Raw genomic sequence first — 16,569 nt, forward strand, 5'->3', positions numbered from 1 at the left:
AGGTGGAGGGAAGTGAATGCAGAATATTGTGCCGGGGAACAACTGGGGATATATCCTGCATGGGCTTGAGGTCAGAACACAGGCTGGGATACAAGATAGGATTGGGCTTATTGTTCTTCTCCTGGATGCTCTGGACTGGAGGATTCCACTGTGAGGGAGTTTGGATGCCCGTGGAGGATGTTTTGTTGGGCATGCTCCTCCCCATTACAGTGGTGGTGGGATTCACTACTTCAGCAGCATTCTGGGTGGCAGCTGAAGGAGTAAGTAGAGAAGGTGGTTCTTATTCCTGGAGAGAAGCAGCAACCATAGTGGCGGGTGGGCCCTTAACGCATTCTGCCAGCAGCTGGACTGAGGACTGCATGATCCCATTCCCTCTGTGCATGCTCCCACTGCCTGTGTGCTGTCTCTCCATTTGCAGAAATGCCTCGTCCTTCTTAAGACCCCGTTCCTCCCTTGCTCTAAGAAAGTTGAACTGCTCTTGACTCCTTCTGTCTATGCCAAGAAGCAGGTCTTCCAGGGTCCTTTTGCATCTTCCTCGGCTATCTCTGCGGTGCTGCTTCTGTCGTACCAACGGAATGGTTTCCTACACTACTTTTGTTAAAATGTTCTAATGCTCACAGTGCACCAAGAGGCCTGTTGGGGTGTGGTTCAGTTCCTTCAGGGATAACATTACCAGTCACCTTTTTCGTCTTTAAAAGTTGACCATAGCAGTTTTGAACGTCCCAGAACGCAAAATAGAAATGATTTTCCAGCACTGTGGAGGACCTCTGGCCACATATCAGAGAGATGTTTCTGTTAATGGTGACCCCACTATGTATTCCTGAGTGCGGGACTTTGGGGAGCCCTGCTGCTACAGACCTGAAGAACTAGCTTGAATTTCTGCTCAAATTGCCACCCAATCCTATAAGCATAATTCAGCAATTTGAGAGGAAACAGACTGAATTCTAAACTAGCATTTTGCGTTCCCATGGAAATGGAACAGAAAACCACAGAAAATTGTCCACCTACCCCATAATCTGCCCTCCATTGACAGGAAGTCCGGCCCTTGTGTCCAGTGAACAGCACTGAAACATACACGGAAACGGAGTGATTCCAGAAGAGTATATTTGCTGAATTTTCCCTGACCCCTTTGGTTAACACTGCAAATCAGTTTCCTCTCCACTGCGAAGAGACCTGGCATTGTGTTTGTGCAACCCCCAAAGTAGATATTTCACCCTCCCCCATTTCTCTCAGATTCCGCAGAGTGGCTCAGCATGGGAAGGGGACAGACAACAGAGACTAGGAGAGGTACAAAACATTTTAAATGGTCACAGGGAGAATGGGCTGCTCTGACGTTCTTCAGAAAACCAAATGGTTCCCTTTCCAGACCTATATTGGCCCCCATACAAATCACCAATGAACCTCACCCACTTCCGCATGGCTTCCATTCATAAGGGAAAGAAAAGATAGGAGCTGGGAGAGAGGTGGTGCTGGATCTTTGCACAACCATAAGTGCCATGAAACTGGTCTTTCTCCCCACCCGAGCCCTTTTAAAATCTGCTCCTTCCCTCTCTCAACCCCCACTTCCCATCACCTCTTTTTGCATGGCCTGGGGACCACCACTGTCAGTGCTGGTTTAGAAATCCACAGACAGAAGCATGACTGCTCGTGTCTGCTCAATGCTTTACATTGGTTCATGGGATTCCACTGAAATCATTTAATTGCAGCCCTGTGTTGCTCTGGGATCATGTTGGGATAGAGAGAGGGTGGAGCATCATGGAGGCCAGGCTGTGGTGGGGGTAGCAGCGGAGCAAGAGGGGATATTGTTGGGGAAATGGGGATCCATTGTAAAAAAAACGCACAAATATCAGATTTTGGTTCCTGCAGCAGCTCTGGGTTTTCAGACTCTTCCAAAGGGTCTTTTTCCACTGAGTCTTCTGGGTAGAGATGCAGATTTAGATGCTCCTCTTCCTCCATGTCTCCTGGCACTTCCTCTGGGAATTTCTGAAGTCCCTGATGTCTCCTTGTCCTGTCCCTTATCAGTGTCCTGACATATGATGAGGCTAGTCACTTCAGGCTCTGTAGTTGCCACTCTGGAAAGCACCCAGTCCAGCTCACCGTAGCATGGGCATGTGCTAAATCCCCTCCCAGGGAGGCTGTTGGGAGTCCTTCACTCTCTGATAAAGGAGCCTGAGCTACTTTATATGCTCCTGGCACTAGGACGGAATGTAGTCTCCATGAAATCTCCCAGTGCAGGTGAATGTTCCTGCTGACCAAGATGAAGTCGTGGAGGACAATCTACTCTAAACCACACATTGATGAGCACCTGTGCATGCTTTAGAGACCAAAAGGCTGCTCTCAAACCATGATTCACAATCACCTGTACTGATCAACAGAGTTCAGCAGAAAACTGTTTTGAAGTGCTCAGCATTGACTGTTACTATCATTGCGGTGTGTGGAAGGTGTCAGGGACATTTATACCTTTGGGTAAGGGTCAGGCAGCAAAGTGTATTGTGGGAATGGCCCTGGAGGGCTATGATAAGTGCCCTGGTATACACCCTTTTCTCCTGTGCACACGACACTGTAGAATAGGTACAGGGCCATACCACAGCAGAGATGTGTATATAGAGACACCCTTCATCCGTGGTAGCTTTTGTGCACTAGACTGTCCTTCAAGAACATGCTTCCAGGCTTCAGGTGTGAACAATAGAGGGGTTGTGGCACAAGAAGTGCACATGTATCCGTGTACAGTCAAAAGTATGGATGCAATCACAGGGTGGTTTTTTAAAAATATAACACAACACCTAGGTCAGTTGAGTGCCTAATTCCCCTCAGCACTTTTGAAAATCCCACCCTTGACCTTTGAAGAATAGGATTTGTCTATCTTAAGTCAAAATGAACATTCAATTCTCTGGTCTCACCTGAGCAAGATCACCCACAATCAGCAGCCTGCAGTTGAGCAAGAGTCAGAAGTGGAATAGCTAGATTTTCCCAGGTCAGGATAGAGGTAAAGTGGCAAGAAATTGTATAATAGCATGCACCAGTGTTAACTAGCCAATTATATCAATATCTCCAAAAATATCACTCACTGTGAGTCAACAATGAACAACATAGAGGAGCAGAAATTAGTAAAGGGTAAGCATCACAAGTGTAGCGATTTAACTAAGTCTATCATTAACTGACCAAGATTACTTTTACTTCCTTGTTTTAGGCCATTCAGAAATGCAGTTTGTAATGGTATTTAAATAGTACTACCGCAATTCAAAAATCAGGAAGCATATTAAGCAAAAATCAAGTTCCCTAACATTTGTTTCATGCTCTAACTAAAGTTTCAATAGTTAGCAATTACTAGCCAACTATGTAAAATGCAATATGTTCAAAAATACAATATATACATATGTTTTTCTCTATCTTACAGACTGCCTCTGTTCTTGTGTTATAACCAGGCATTCAAGATTATATTGAAACCAAGCTAATTGGTTTGAGTTGAATTTGTCCAGGAAGTGGAAGAGAAGCACTCCCACTGGAGAACTGTTGGCTCTGGAACTTAACTCTCCTCCTTGGTTTGACAGAACTTTCATTTTTTCACTTTGAGGGCAAGACCATGGCTTGTTCTGAGGAAACTGGTTGTATGAACAGAGGAGAGAATGACATTGGTTTTGTTTGGTTTAGAGGATCTTGTTGACATTAAGTTAATTTGTATTTTCTTTGTTTTTAGTAAGTGGATCTGCGGACACCCAGAGCTGTTGGGACAGAGAAAATTAAAATAAAATATCTGCATGTTTTAAATGTTTAATTCTACCAAATATCAAATCTGACCTATGTCGTGCTCATATTTCCTACACAAACAGATGCACATGCAAACTAGATGCATATTGGATGGATATCCATACAAGAAATATGGCTAAATGCACACTTGAACATCTCCCTAAATGTCCCAGCATTTCTGTTGAGTCCAAAAGCAGAATATCAACAAAAATATACACATATTAAAGTCACAGGAAGTATGTGAAATAAGATATGGAATACATATCCAAAACATATCTAAAGCACCTATTCACTTCAGCTGAAGTTTCAGTCTGTTTGTTTGTCCTACGCTTGAAGTCACAACTTGTTTATTTCAGAGTTTTTGATAATGAGCTAGAGTGTTTTTTTCATAAGTGGACTATCCAGGGAAAAAGCAGCCTGAGTTCAACAAAGTCTATTTGTTGTGATATGTTTTACTTGTTAAATAGCAGACAAATAATGTTTGAAGAAAAATTTGTCATTTACAATTTTAAGTGATTTATTTTTCCTCGCTAAATTATATTCAAATCAAGAAAAAAAGTGAAGACATTTCCTTCACCACTATTGAAAGGTAATCTTCTAGTCTGCCTGCTTTTTAATTATAAAGGGCACCTAATCTGTTTACGCCTTAACGCTCCTGAATGTGACCTGTTTGTGTCTGGATTTTAACAGGATACTTTTCAAATTCCTTATATTTACAGAAGATAAGTGTAAGCAGAGTCAGGGTGGGCTCCACCCTGAAATCTGGTGGTGAGGTGTGGCAAGTTGTGGAAAAGAACTTCAGGGGCTGATCTCATTTGCATAGGCACACCCACTCCGCCTAGAATGAGGCCATAACTGCCCAAATGGTCACTTTGGCTGTTGTGGGATCCCCAGTGTCTCTGTTATTGGGGCAGGAAGAATAAATTGTTATTACCCTGATTATGGGAACTGTGCTTGGAACTGTACTTGGCCTTTTGTTATGATGGAGGGACTCAACATCAACTGAGTAGCACTCGCTAGGCAAGGGACATGGGTTCCAAAACTCTGTGAATTGAGAGAGACTTGAGACAGGTATTAGTGCCTGGTGGTGTAGGCCCCTTTGTGAGGGCCTGAAGCACCAATTGCACCTTTGTCTCTCTCCACTGTGGAATGTCAGAGCTAATTTTGGGTCTGTTAAGAGTCTTGTTACAGGTACTGTGCTGCATTCACTTTGGCCTTAGGGTGTACCAGCACTAAGGCTCCCACTACTACGAGCTGAAATCACTGAGAGCTGAAATCACTGAGCGCTGTGTCAAGTAGTGGGGAGCCGGAAGATCTAGTGTGCAGCGGTGCTGTTTGTGAGACGGCGGGGTGAGCAGAGCTGTTCGTGAGATGGCGAGCTGTGCAGAACGGAGCCGGTTGTGGTGGAGCGGAGCTGTTCGTGAGACAGCGGTTTGTTCGTGAGACGGAGAGCTGAGCGGAGCCGGTCGTGGTAGAGCGGAGCTGTTCGTGAGACAGCGGTGTGTTCATGAGACGGCGAGCTGAGCAGAGCTGTTTGTGAGATGGCGAGCTGTGCAGAGCGGAGCCGGTCGTGGTGGAGCAGAGCCGTTCGTGAGACAGCGTAGCAGAGCAGAGCCCTGTGGGGCAGTCAGCTTCAGGTCACATAAGGTGCCCCTTACCTCTTTCCCCCACACACAGGCACATTTTAGCCAGACTGGGGAGTAACACTCTGCAGATGAACTTTTGAACTCTGGGGCTGGACTTTTTGGACTTTGGGTGATTTGTGGATTGCTGGACTCAAGAGACGTTTGGGTTCTGGGACTCAAGAACCCGAGGGAAAGGATGTGGCCAAATTTTTCTGGGGTGGGTCTTTGCTCATGGTTTGGTTAATGAACACTAGTTGTGGTGTTTCCCCAATTTAATGCTGATGTTGTTTACCTCATGTTATTAAAGATTCTCTACTACACCAAGACTCTGTGCTTGCGAGAGGGGAAGTATTGCCTCTTTGAGGTGCCCAGGGGGTGTGTAAGATTTTCCCAGGTCACTGGGTGGGGGCTCGAGCCAGTTTTGCATTTGTTTTGATGAGTCCTGAACCCGGCCCTTGCTGCTATCAACTTGGCCTGGCAGAAGGGTTACATAAGAATATTCTGTTCCTGACCTCTGCTGATGCACAGCTCAAAAAAGATTGGCTAATCAGTTGTGTCATTACAATGGGCTGTTCTATAGCCTGTGGGTACTTCAGGAGAATCTAGTAAGTACCTAGAACAGCGGCAAAAAATATTTTGAAATAAAAAAAAGCAACCTTATATATGTTAAATGAATAAATACTAAGTCAATTTGAAATTACTAGAGTCGATGCAATAAGTTAAAACACAGGAAACAATTTTCCTCACTGCTTTTTCCCTTTGCACTTTTTGTCAAATTCCTCTTGTGTAGAGGAAAGGTTAACTCTTAAAGCTTTGTCTTTGTCTGGCAAGCAAGAGACAAAACTTTTGTTGTTCAGAGCTGTTAAATAACCACCCCCTCGAAAGACGAAAATTTTTGTCGACGACAAGCACCAGCGCGAACAGCACTAACACCGTTAATGCCGCTTGTTGTGGGTGGAAGTTTTCTGTCGGCAGGAGAGCTTGCTCTTGCCGACAAATAGCAGCTACCCAGCGTGCCTTTTAGCGGCATGGCTGCAGTAGCACAGCCGTGTCGTTAAAAGCTGCATAGTGTAGACACAGCCTTAGGCACTTTATTGAAAATGGAGCTTGGGGCACTAAACTGTCATAACCATTAACCTGCAGGAAGAATGTGACAATATTTCAACAAAAGAAAATTAGGAAAGCAATTCCATGTTAACTTTAAAAAGTCTGATGGGAGTCTCATAGCTAAGGGAGACTGACCCAGATGTTGATTATCCATCCGTCTCCAACCTGAAGCAAATTAGACAGGAAAAATGTGTTAGTCCAAATTGTCCACCTCTTATAAAAACTGCTTCTAAAATGGCACAATTTACTAAATATAATTTCAAATAGAAATGTTTCTTCCTTTCACTTACAGTATCAAATAGAAAGTAGGAAATAGCATGCACCTTTTCAATATCAAATAGATTCATGTTATTAGAATCTTATGCCTTTTTCACTCCAAATCCAAGTTTTACATGATACATTCCCATATTTGTATGCTGTATTTTTTATTCATTGATATTGACCTTAACATATAAACTACCTTGATAGAATTTAGGATCAGCCAAATGCCAAATTAAGTTCTTTGGCTTCATTTGTTGTATAAAGAATGAATTCTAATAGGCAGGGACAATTACATAACTGCACTTCAAAGCAGTCTACAAACCAAGCAACTACAAAGTAACATCTTTGCCTTCAGCAATCACACTCCAGTGACTCATTCAAGTGACCTTATTTGCTCATTAGAAGCTCTAGGTGCAGGTTGCAAATGTCAGAGAGCCTGAATTTGCATTTGAAAAAAAAATACATCTTGCAGCATTTTACTGGTAATATTCCTGAGATTTCAGGTCACATCTAATTTTATTTGCTTATCTACATTTTTGACTTCAACTATTGTTATTCCTCCTAAATCCATGCCCACAATGAACATGCTACACTTTAGTATTCATTCACTCTAGCTTGTAAATGCTTTGATACTTTCATGCCAAAAGCTTCTAATTAAATAACCATTTCTCCTGGAAACATTAAAATTCTGTTTTTTCTACCTAATCTTCAGCAGTAAATGAGAACTTGCAATGACAGAAAAACATGAATAGAGGGGGAAAACCCACATTTTTTTATTTAGGGATAGATGAGCTAATAGAGATTCACACTGCACCACAACGTTTCATAATTTGGTGCCAATCTCATTGTTAAAATTGCAGCTAACCCTTCAGTGAGCTCTTAGTAGGTGACCTCTGGATGCATGCAGAACTTATAGCAGGATTTCTAACCTTTCATACACAAATGAACAATATACTCTGTGACAATAATATAACCCCAAATCACCTATTTAATAAATTTAAACTTGGTGCATGTAAAAGCTGATGGACTTTTGTAGCACAATCACAGATATATAGTTTATGAAGCCAGAAAGGACATTGCATTCATCTAGTCCTCTAACCAAACACTAACATACAAATGGGTAGTATAAGCTTCTTTACACTTCCCAGCAACATACCTCAATCTGGTTCTGGAAGAACTGAATCGGTGGGTGAGAACATTTTACTCATCAAGCCTATTCAATTCTAGACCTCTCTATTGAGACTGCCAAAATGAACACCCATTGGCTTTCAAAATTCATCATCAAGTTCTTAAGTACTTGCATTTCACACTGAAGTTCCAAATGAAGAATAAGGGATGGTTAGTGGAAGAAATGTTCAGAAGATTGAAAAACTCCTAAATGACATTTTAAATTGAAAATACATAGCTATAACAGCATTTCTAGATAAAAACAAAGCATGAAAACATTTCCAATTTATAGAACCCCAAATATATTTTCTTACACACCTATCTATGGGTAAAGTGTTTTACTAGAAAACTGAATCCAAAAATCCATGGCTTTAATTGCAGAACAAAAATTATGAAAAAAGCTATTCCCCCTTAAAAAGTAATTTTAAGAACTGAAGCCTAAAAGTCAGGATTTTGGGTAGTTGACGAGAGGAGATAAAGAAGGTTAGGATAAGTGAGTAGAAGTATATAAGCTGTTAACATGCAGAACTATTTCATTTAAAATTGGCATTAAAAACATTTCTACATAATACATATAAAATAAATGTTAGACTACTATAAAAGATTCAGTTAAAATAGAAAAGGAGAAAATAAGCTGCTTTTTGTGATTTTTTTTTACCCATAAACTGTCCAAGTCAGCTATTTTTGTTGATTAATGGTTTAAAAAAAAATCTAAGCTAACAATATTTTAAATGCTCCTAAAAGAAATCAAAGCATATAATTTATATCTCCTCTGGCTATACAGAGTATAAATAAGGGCTTCCCATTGACTTGCTTGGCTAATAAAATAGTTTATACCCTTGACATAAAGCTCCAAAAATAAGCGTAACTCCTCTAGAACTGAAAAGCCCAAAAGACTTTTCACAGCTTTATCTACACTGAAGGAAATTCTGGAATTTTTTCCCTCACCTTGACGAACACTGGTTCTACCAGCACATATGTATTATGTAGCCCCAGTATAGATTGACCACCGGCTACCCATAGTGTTTTAAGCCCTGTGTACAGTAGCACTACTTAGAGCATGTCTAATTGACAGTGCTTAAAACACTGCTGGCATCCAGTGACCCTTCTCCACTAGTGTGCCCACTATTGCCTTGTTTGATCTCTTGCAACTGAACAGAGTATGAATAGCTCTCAGGGGCCTTTCAGTTCTGGGAGTGTTCCAACAAATCCCTGTGCCATATTAATTCTAGCATCCATCTGTTCAAGATTCACTGAGCCCAGGTTTCCCGAAAATGGGAGATTCTGCCACACTGATACATGCCTGGCTAGTGAAACATACTATACAATTCCTGCTGAGCTCTCTGTGGAACCTGTTGAGATGTTTAGGCTTAATTCTAGCTCTCTACTTTGGCATTTTTGGTTTGAGAAGTGGAGAGAGGAGAACCATCGTCTTAGTTATGCTTTTCTGAAGGAAGATGAGATACTCTTCATCTGCCATTGTTTACTGATACAATCTCACCCAGCTTTTCCGCAGACGGAATGGAACCAAAATTTAGATGTGCACAGGATCTGCTCAGAGTAACTGTCTGCTGTCCAAGGTGTCATTTAAAGATTATCACTGTACAAGAAGTCACAGAGCATGCAGTTTAACACAGTGTGTTTAATAATATATCTATGACAAAGGCTATGACTAGGAATATTTTCTTTAGGAGAAACACCAGAACATAGTGGTGCTTGTGAAACAGGTGGTGGGAAGTGAGGCTCTCAGACCTGCAACGGAGGCCTCAAAGCCCCTTCACAAGATACTCTAACTTCTCCAACATTCGCAAAAAGAAAAGGAGTACTTGTGGCACCTTAGAGACTAACCAATTTATTTGAGCATCTCATGCTCAAATAAATTGGTTAGTCTCTAAGGTGCCACAAGTACTCCTTTTCTTTTTGCGAATACAGACTAACACGGCTGTTACTCTGAAACTTCTCCAACATTGTCCTTGTGAAAGAAGTCATTCTCTGGAGAGATCACCATGACCTTGCCTAGGTAAGCAACTGCCATGTTTACCTTTGGAATGGCTGTGAAAGACTCCCTTGGCTCTTGGGATCTGTAAAAAACGGGCCTGCTTTGTGAGAAGGCTGTTTGTGGTTGTCCTCCTGCTGGGAATCTCTGCCTGAGCATAGGTGGTGCTGTGCATTCCTTTTGTCTGCTTTAGAACCACAGAGCACAGAAAAGAGGGAGCCACAGTCTTGATGAGACCCAGAAACCCAAAGCTAATCAGGCTGAGAGCAAGAGGGCCATAGTTCACTCTCTATTGTATTAGCAAATGGTGTAATTTATGGACTTGCTTCTGTTTCTTAGACAGCTCTGCCATAGGTGTTAGAGCAGCAGAGGCTGGTTACAGGGAGCTTAGAAGGGAAGTCTTGCACTGGAGTACCCTAAGAGATAAAGATGAAGCAGCAGGAAGGGAAGCAGAGAATTGATACAGACAAAAAAATGGTCACTACTATTCAAAAAATTATTCAAAAACTCCAGTTTTCAACATAGCACAATACAGCGGGAGAGCATCAACTCCTGACCTAATTCAGCAGAGAGAGGCAGAACTTCTGCCCAGTGGAAGTAAGGGACAGACTGTCTTGCAGATGAGTAGCCCTGCAGCAGCACTGAGTGACCCGAATTCCTAGCAGAGGAGACAGATCAAATTTATCATGGTTTGGGAGAAGTGTTATGAACCAGAAGAACCACATTTTAGGGGAAAATACATAAAATAGCGTCTTTCAGAAAAGCAAATCCACTAGGAAAAAAATTAAAATAGGCTTAAATGTAAAGAGACTAGTACTAGACTATGTGATTAAATTGTACAACAGTATTGTCAAGCAAAAGTATTGTCAATGTTAGGCCTCAAACTTCCGTATGCTTCAAAAAGCAAGCCTTGCAAAATTAAGCTTAAGCTTGTGGTCGAAACGCGCTGCAATCAAATAACTTTTTATGCTGACTCCTATGTACTTATCAAACGCACATTACCCACATTTAAAACTCAGTTGGTTACAAAAAATACATAGGCCTAAATGATACCATTAACGAACAACTGGCTCCTGAAAAATAAGTATGCATAAATTATACAATTAGGGCAACCACACTAACCACATTAACAATGTGGCCCACCCTAATTGATCGGTCCGTTTTAAAACACGGCTGTCAGACCAGATAAAAACTACGAAGGCACAGAACCAAGTGTGTGCTTGGTCATAAGGGAAATCTAACCCACACCCCCTAAACCAAAGGGACGTGCACTTCTCTACTGTCTGTACCTGGCCAGTGCGGAAAATGGCTGACTAAAGGGTAACGTATTTTTGAACAAATGCAGGTAAGATTATGAAGTAGAGAAGTCTGGTTGCTTGAGATGATTTGACCTTAGTTGTATCAATACTATAGTGTAAAATCAATTGTAAGTGGCTGGCGTATAATAGCTTTGCATGTATTTGTGCTTGTCTTTCAAATAGCCCGAGCGGATGCATGCAAGGCTGTTGTCCATTAGCTCCTTGTACGTGTAGTTGTGCTTGTTTTTGGTATATCCTGCCACCAAAAATATATAACCGGTAAATAATAGCTTTACTTATGCTTGTCTTCAGTGCTTCTGTTATAACCTGCCAGGACCAGCCTATGTAAAGTCACTGTTCAAAAACTCCTAAATGGTCCACAATATTACACGTACTTGTGCTTTTCTTCAGTATAACCTGCCATTTATATTAATTCTTATTCAATGCTGGTCTTTGTTTTTGCTTTTCGTATTTTGCCTGTGCTGTCTTTATAGTAAAAAATCATTAAAAACCTTTTTTGAGGAATAACTAGTAGCTTTAATTTTTCTTATACGGGCACTACTCAACATCATTACATCTGTGTTGGGTGGTGGGAAGTAGTGATCACCCTGGGCCCAATTATGGTCCTGATGCGTACCTCCTTCTTCCTATCTCCGCAGACTACAGTATGAAAAAGCTTTAATTCGGAATCTAAATGACAGCCTCGCTTGATCAGAGGTGTACTTGGCACTAAGCCTCAATTGTCCACACAGAGAGAGACACAGACAAACACACACAGTTAACAGGCAGGAGTGTGCCTTGCGCAATGGGATTCTCTCATTAAAAAAAAAACACTTACCAGATAAAAGTGCAAAGTAAATCATCTCTGTTCTTGTCCTTTTTATAACAAATTATGTTTTTCATATGCTTGAGCTATTCTCACTTTATGAAATCCCAATGATTTCCAGAGTCAAAATAAATGTGTAAAGCCCAACACACACATTCGTGCGCACAACCAAAACCAACTAAAAAAAGAGACTGGAGAAAATGCTAGCATTGGATGAATAACTCAAAACAAATTTGCCATGAATATTTGCTTGAATTAAAAAAAAACAAAACAAATCAAATTTCCTTTGACTGTGCCTGAAGCCAAAATATGGTCCTGAACCTGCCTAGATGTTCAAGACAAACTAGCAAGGGACCAAGTTATTGAAACTCATGTGGACTTGCACATTAAAACGAGTGACTGGAAGCTGTGGAATTTCCTGTATAACTGTTGTCATATACAGCAGCCGAGCAGGAACAGAAGCAATACACCCCGGATTCTATGAGTACAAGTCAATGTACTATTTATAATGAGAAAGGAGCTACTAATACTATAAATAAATACAGAAATGTTTTTTGAGAGGCTTGAAAAAAATAAATTCAGTTTGTGAAACAAAGGACACTGACAATGAAAAAAGAAGAAAATATTTCTACAGACCTTCAGGAATCATGAAAAAAGATTGGCCATAAAAGAAATGTTGTTTATAAATTTAAAGGAAGCCAGGATAGTGTCACAAGTACTTGATGACAGTACCCCACCCATTTTGAGGAAGGACCTGATACCAACAGGAAGGGGCAGAGTTTGGAGTTACTGTGAGTAGTACTCATCTTTTAAAATCTTGACCATTAAACAACAACAAAGAGTGTTACATTGAATACAGAACTACAGTACACGGGAACTATGGGAATCAGTTCAAATTAAGCAGTTTTTAACAAAACCAGCTAAAAATGCTTGGGAATAGAAACTCTAAACTGAACACCTCAGTAATTTTTAAAACAGTGACTGGTAATTCATACCAGTCCGAAAGTAGGTTTGAGTACTGAACCTCTGGAATCTGAGGAGCTTGGAAACAAGGAATGACTAAGCTAATATTCAGGTTTTGGATTTAATTATGGCTTACAACTATGGTAGATATCCATAAAATTACACTGCAAATCTGCAGGTCATTTGGCTTGCAGGCCAAGGTCTAATCCATTGCAACACAGGGCCTGCCAGTCTAGTCAGACTAACTTTCTGTTTGAATTTTGCAATCTTTAAAATGGGCTTATTAAGAATTTGTTGTTTTCCATCTGCAGACCTCAAAGGACTTTATGAAAAATCAGGTAGCACAGACTAGCATAATTTTACACATATGGGTAACCAATACACAGGTAAATGGAGTAATTTGCCCAAGTTCACAAAGCAAATTTGTCAGACACAGAAGCTGTGTTCTGACTCACCGGCCAAGGCCTAACCAGGACTACAGTGTGGGGCGGCTCCTCCCAACCATCTAGTGGCTCAGTTTCCATACTGTAGTAACAACAACAACAACTTAGCACATACTAAAAACAGGGCATTAGAATAAGAACTGAACACGTTCTCAAACTGCTACTTCTACTTGCACTTCCTGCTGGATGATCGTAAGTAAGTATAGTTAGGAATCTACATTCACTTTACAGTGTGTGTTTACTGTATACTATACAATATCAAACAATGTAAGCTTGTTATGTGGATATAAAAAAGTAAACAAAACATTATTTCTTACCTTTTCATTACAGTTTGTATTCAAGTTAAAAATAAAGTTAAAGGTAAGCTTTGAACTTCTATGACCAAGCAGAATAGTAAATGAAAGGATATTTTCCTTGAGTTTCAGCACCCACTCTGTATTCAGCATAACTTTTAGATGGATGGAAATTGAATATAAAAATTAGATTTGCCCTCTCAAATACGATGACCTTATTTGATTCATGAGTTTCAGTCACAAAAGCCTGGGAAGAAAATAGATAGTTGTTACAAAAATAATACATTCCTTATTTGTAATTAAAATGCACTACAATAGGAAGTTACATTGCAACTTTGCTTGAATTTAACTAAAAGCAAAACTGACAAAAAGATTAACTCTGGTACCAATACAGCTTTAAACCATGAACTCTCTCACAGGGTATATAACTTCATATAAGATTTCAGATCAGAAAACTATGTTTAATTTTTAAACAGCTAAGTAAGATATAAAAGAAAAAGGTGGAATAAAAGTTAAATATACATTTTACAGTGACAACTGAAAAAAAAAAAAAGACACCTGATGAGAATTTTTTTGAGGCAAAGATAAATTATGCATCAGCGTCCACACACGCTTCTTCCCAAAAATGTCTGTGAACGTCCTTTAGTTTTAAAAAAAGGCACCAACTCTTTCTAGTCTGGATCAGCATCCCTGCCACTGTGGGTCATTTAGAAGTTGAACAGAAGATTTGAAATAAGGAGGATGCTTTTTTGTATTGCATAATGTGATACGGGGTTGGATCATTATTTGCCCCTTAGTGCTGAAAATGGCATTGGTGATCAACCATGCTAGGATATGTAGGACCTGCAACAAAAAACTATTCCATATGTAATACCTTTGCTCTGTTTGTTAAAGCCACACACCAAAGAAAATAACTACATGGCCATTTCAAACGGTCCTTTAAAGAGAAAGGATTCCGAACAGAATATACTTAGTATGTGTGCGAAAGCTATAATGCAATCTATAACTTATTTAACATTGAGAAACTACAGAAAGTCTACTAGTCTGTCAGTTTTATAACAAAAGCAGTACAATACAATATGCAGGTATAACTGTAAATATAGCATTGACAGTTTGAAGTTCAGGAGACTATAACATAAAATACACTACATGGAAAGTGTTTTCCTGATGACAGACTAATTATTGACATGAAAAGAAATTGTCAAAATAATTAAGACATTTCCAAAGCAATTTTTCAATTGGCAGAGTTTATTATTTGCTTTAACCAATCTGAATTAAAGTTTCTAAATGAAGAAGCAAAAATAATAAGAAAAAGCTCCCTGTGAAAGTAAACAGGACACTGTTCCAGATTTTCATTATCTGCAGAAGAGATTTCAGTGACATGTTTTGACAATCTGAAATATGTAACAGGGCATTACAGTGCATAATAAAGTGCCGTTTAAAATTTTTGCATATAGATTTTATATTCTTGTAATTCTGAACATGTACACTAGTGGTGACCAAACCATAACATTTAGCGTACATAGCTTACCGGGGGAGATGCAAGCCAGCCAAATCTTTCTTCCAATTTATTCATATCTCTGTCAAATGCATTTAGGAATCTATAGCGAAGAATGTGATCATCGGCTAAATGAAACTGTCTCCTGGCATAATGGTAACTCTCATTGTTTCCTTTTCTGGGGAAGTCTAACCATTCTGGATGCCCAAATTCATTACCTGTATTTAAAAATATTCATTAGGAAATGGTAAGAAATATACATAGACATGATTAAGAGATACTGGAAACCTGAGCATACATTGTCTCCAGCACTGTAGTCACCTGCTTCATTCTCTGTTTTTGTTTCAAAGTTAGATTTAAAAAGCCTTCAGCTTTTTTTTTTTTTTTTTGGTGGTAAATTGTCAGCTCAGTGAGCGCTAAGATGACAATCAAGCATGACATTCTGTGAGAGGTGAATTCTCACTTGAGATGGAGAGACAAGTGACAGAGTAATCGTGATAGAGTAATGAAAGGGTAATTCTGTCCCAAATATGAGCTACCTTTATGCATACCACAGTCCAGAAACTACACTTGATTTTTGTCTTAATAATTGGAAACTCTTTTGTCATGGAAGAGCAAATGTTTTCTTAAAGTCCACTCTTACCTTATATATCATAGCTGACTGCTTGATGTTAAGACTGACTTTACAAAGCAAGATTATCCAGCTTCTCATGTTACCCAAAAGATGTCATAAAAACAAACAGGTATCAAAAATGATATATAGTCCACCAAAAGGATATAAAACCCACTTTATAAAAACCCTCCTGTCTTCAACAAGTTACCTAACCTTTTATTGAATTTCTACACTATATTAAATTCCCCTTTCCTTGTTAGCCCTTTCGGTTCATGATCTGTTTTGTCTGTTTCAAAAAAGGACCAACTACTGGTCTTTTTGTTTCTTTTAGAAATATTGAATGTCGAGATTTGTATGGACTCTCTCCTATTTCGGAATGTGGAAACACTAACCTGAAGTCTTATTGTCTAACACATTCAATAGTATCTATAACTAACTATATCTATATATTCATATTCCAGTGTTGTTTACTTTATCCTTAAATAGACAGATTTTGATTTCCTTGCCTGCCTTCACAGCACATGTAGTAACTGACTTTTAATGGTTGGGGTTTTTTTTGGCCATCTTTCACTATACCATTCCATGTGCTCCAAAATCTTTTAAATAATAGGGAGATCGCAGCTGGAGAATATCCTAATTTGGCTCTTAAAAGAGAATATTAAATTTGATTCGATGCATATTCTCTTTTATAACAGTACCTCAGTATCTTTTTTTAATTTCCTCACCATATTG

General features: G+C 39.7%; 1 protein-coding gene across 3 annotated transcripts in view; it reads right to left on the reverse strand.

Moving 5' to 3' along the window:
- The window catches only part of GBE1 (1,4-alpha-glucan branching enzyme 1), a 281,100-nt gene that overhangs the window by 31,364 nt on the left and 233,167 nt on the right, over positions 1–16,569 (reverse strand). For all 3 annotated transcript variants that reach the window (XM_048868880.2, XM_048868889.2, XM_075117745.1), the window contains 2 exons: positions 15,258–15,442; positions 13,843–13,973 (listed from right to left, as the gene is read on the reverse strand). In XM_048868880.2, the coding sequence (XP_048724837.2) occupies positions 13,843–13,973; positions 15,258–15,442 (316 nt within the window). The remainder of the gene's footprint in view (positions 1–13,842; positions 13,974–15,257; positions 15,443–16,569) is intronic.

Source organism: Caretta caretta, chromosome 1 (genome assembly GCF_965140235.1).
Source record: "Caretta caretta isolate rCarCar2 chromosome 1, rCarCar1.hap1, whole genome shotgun sequence".
NCBI classification, from domain to species: domain Eukaryota; kingdom Metazoa; phylum Chordata; order Testudines; family Cheloniidae; genus Caretta; species Caretta caretta.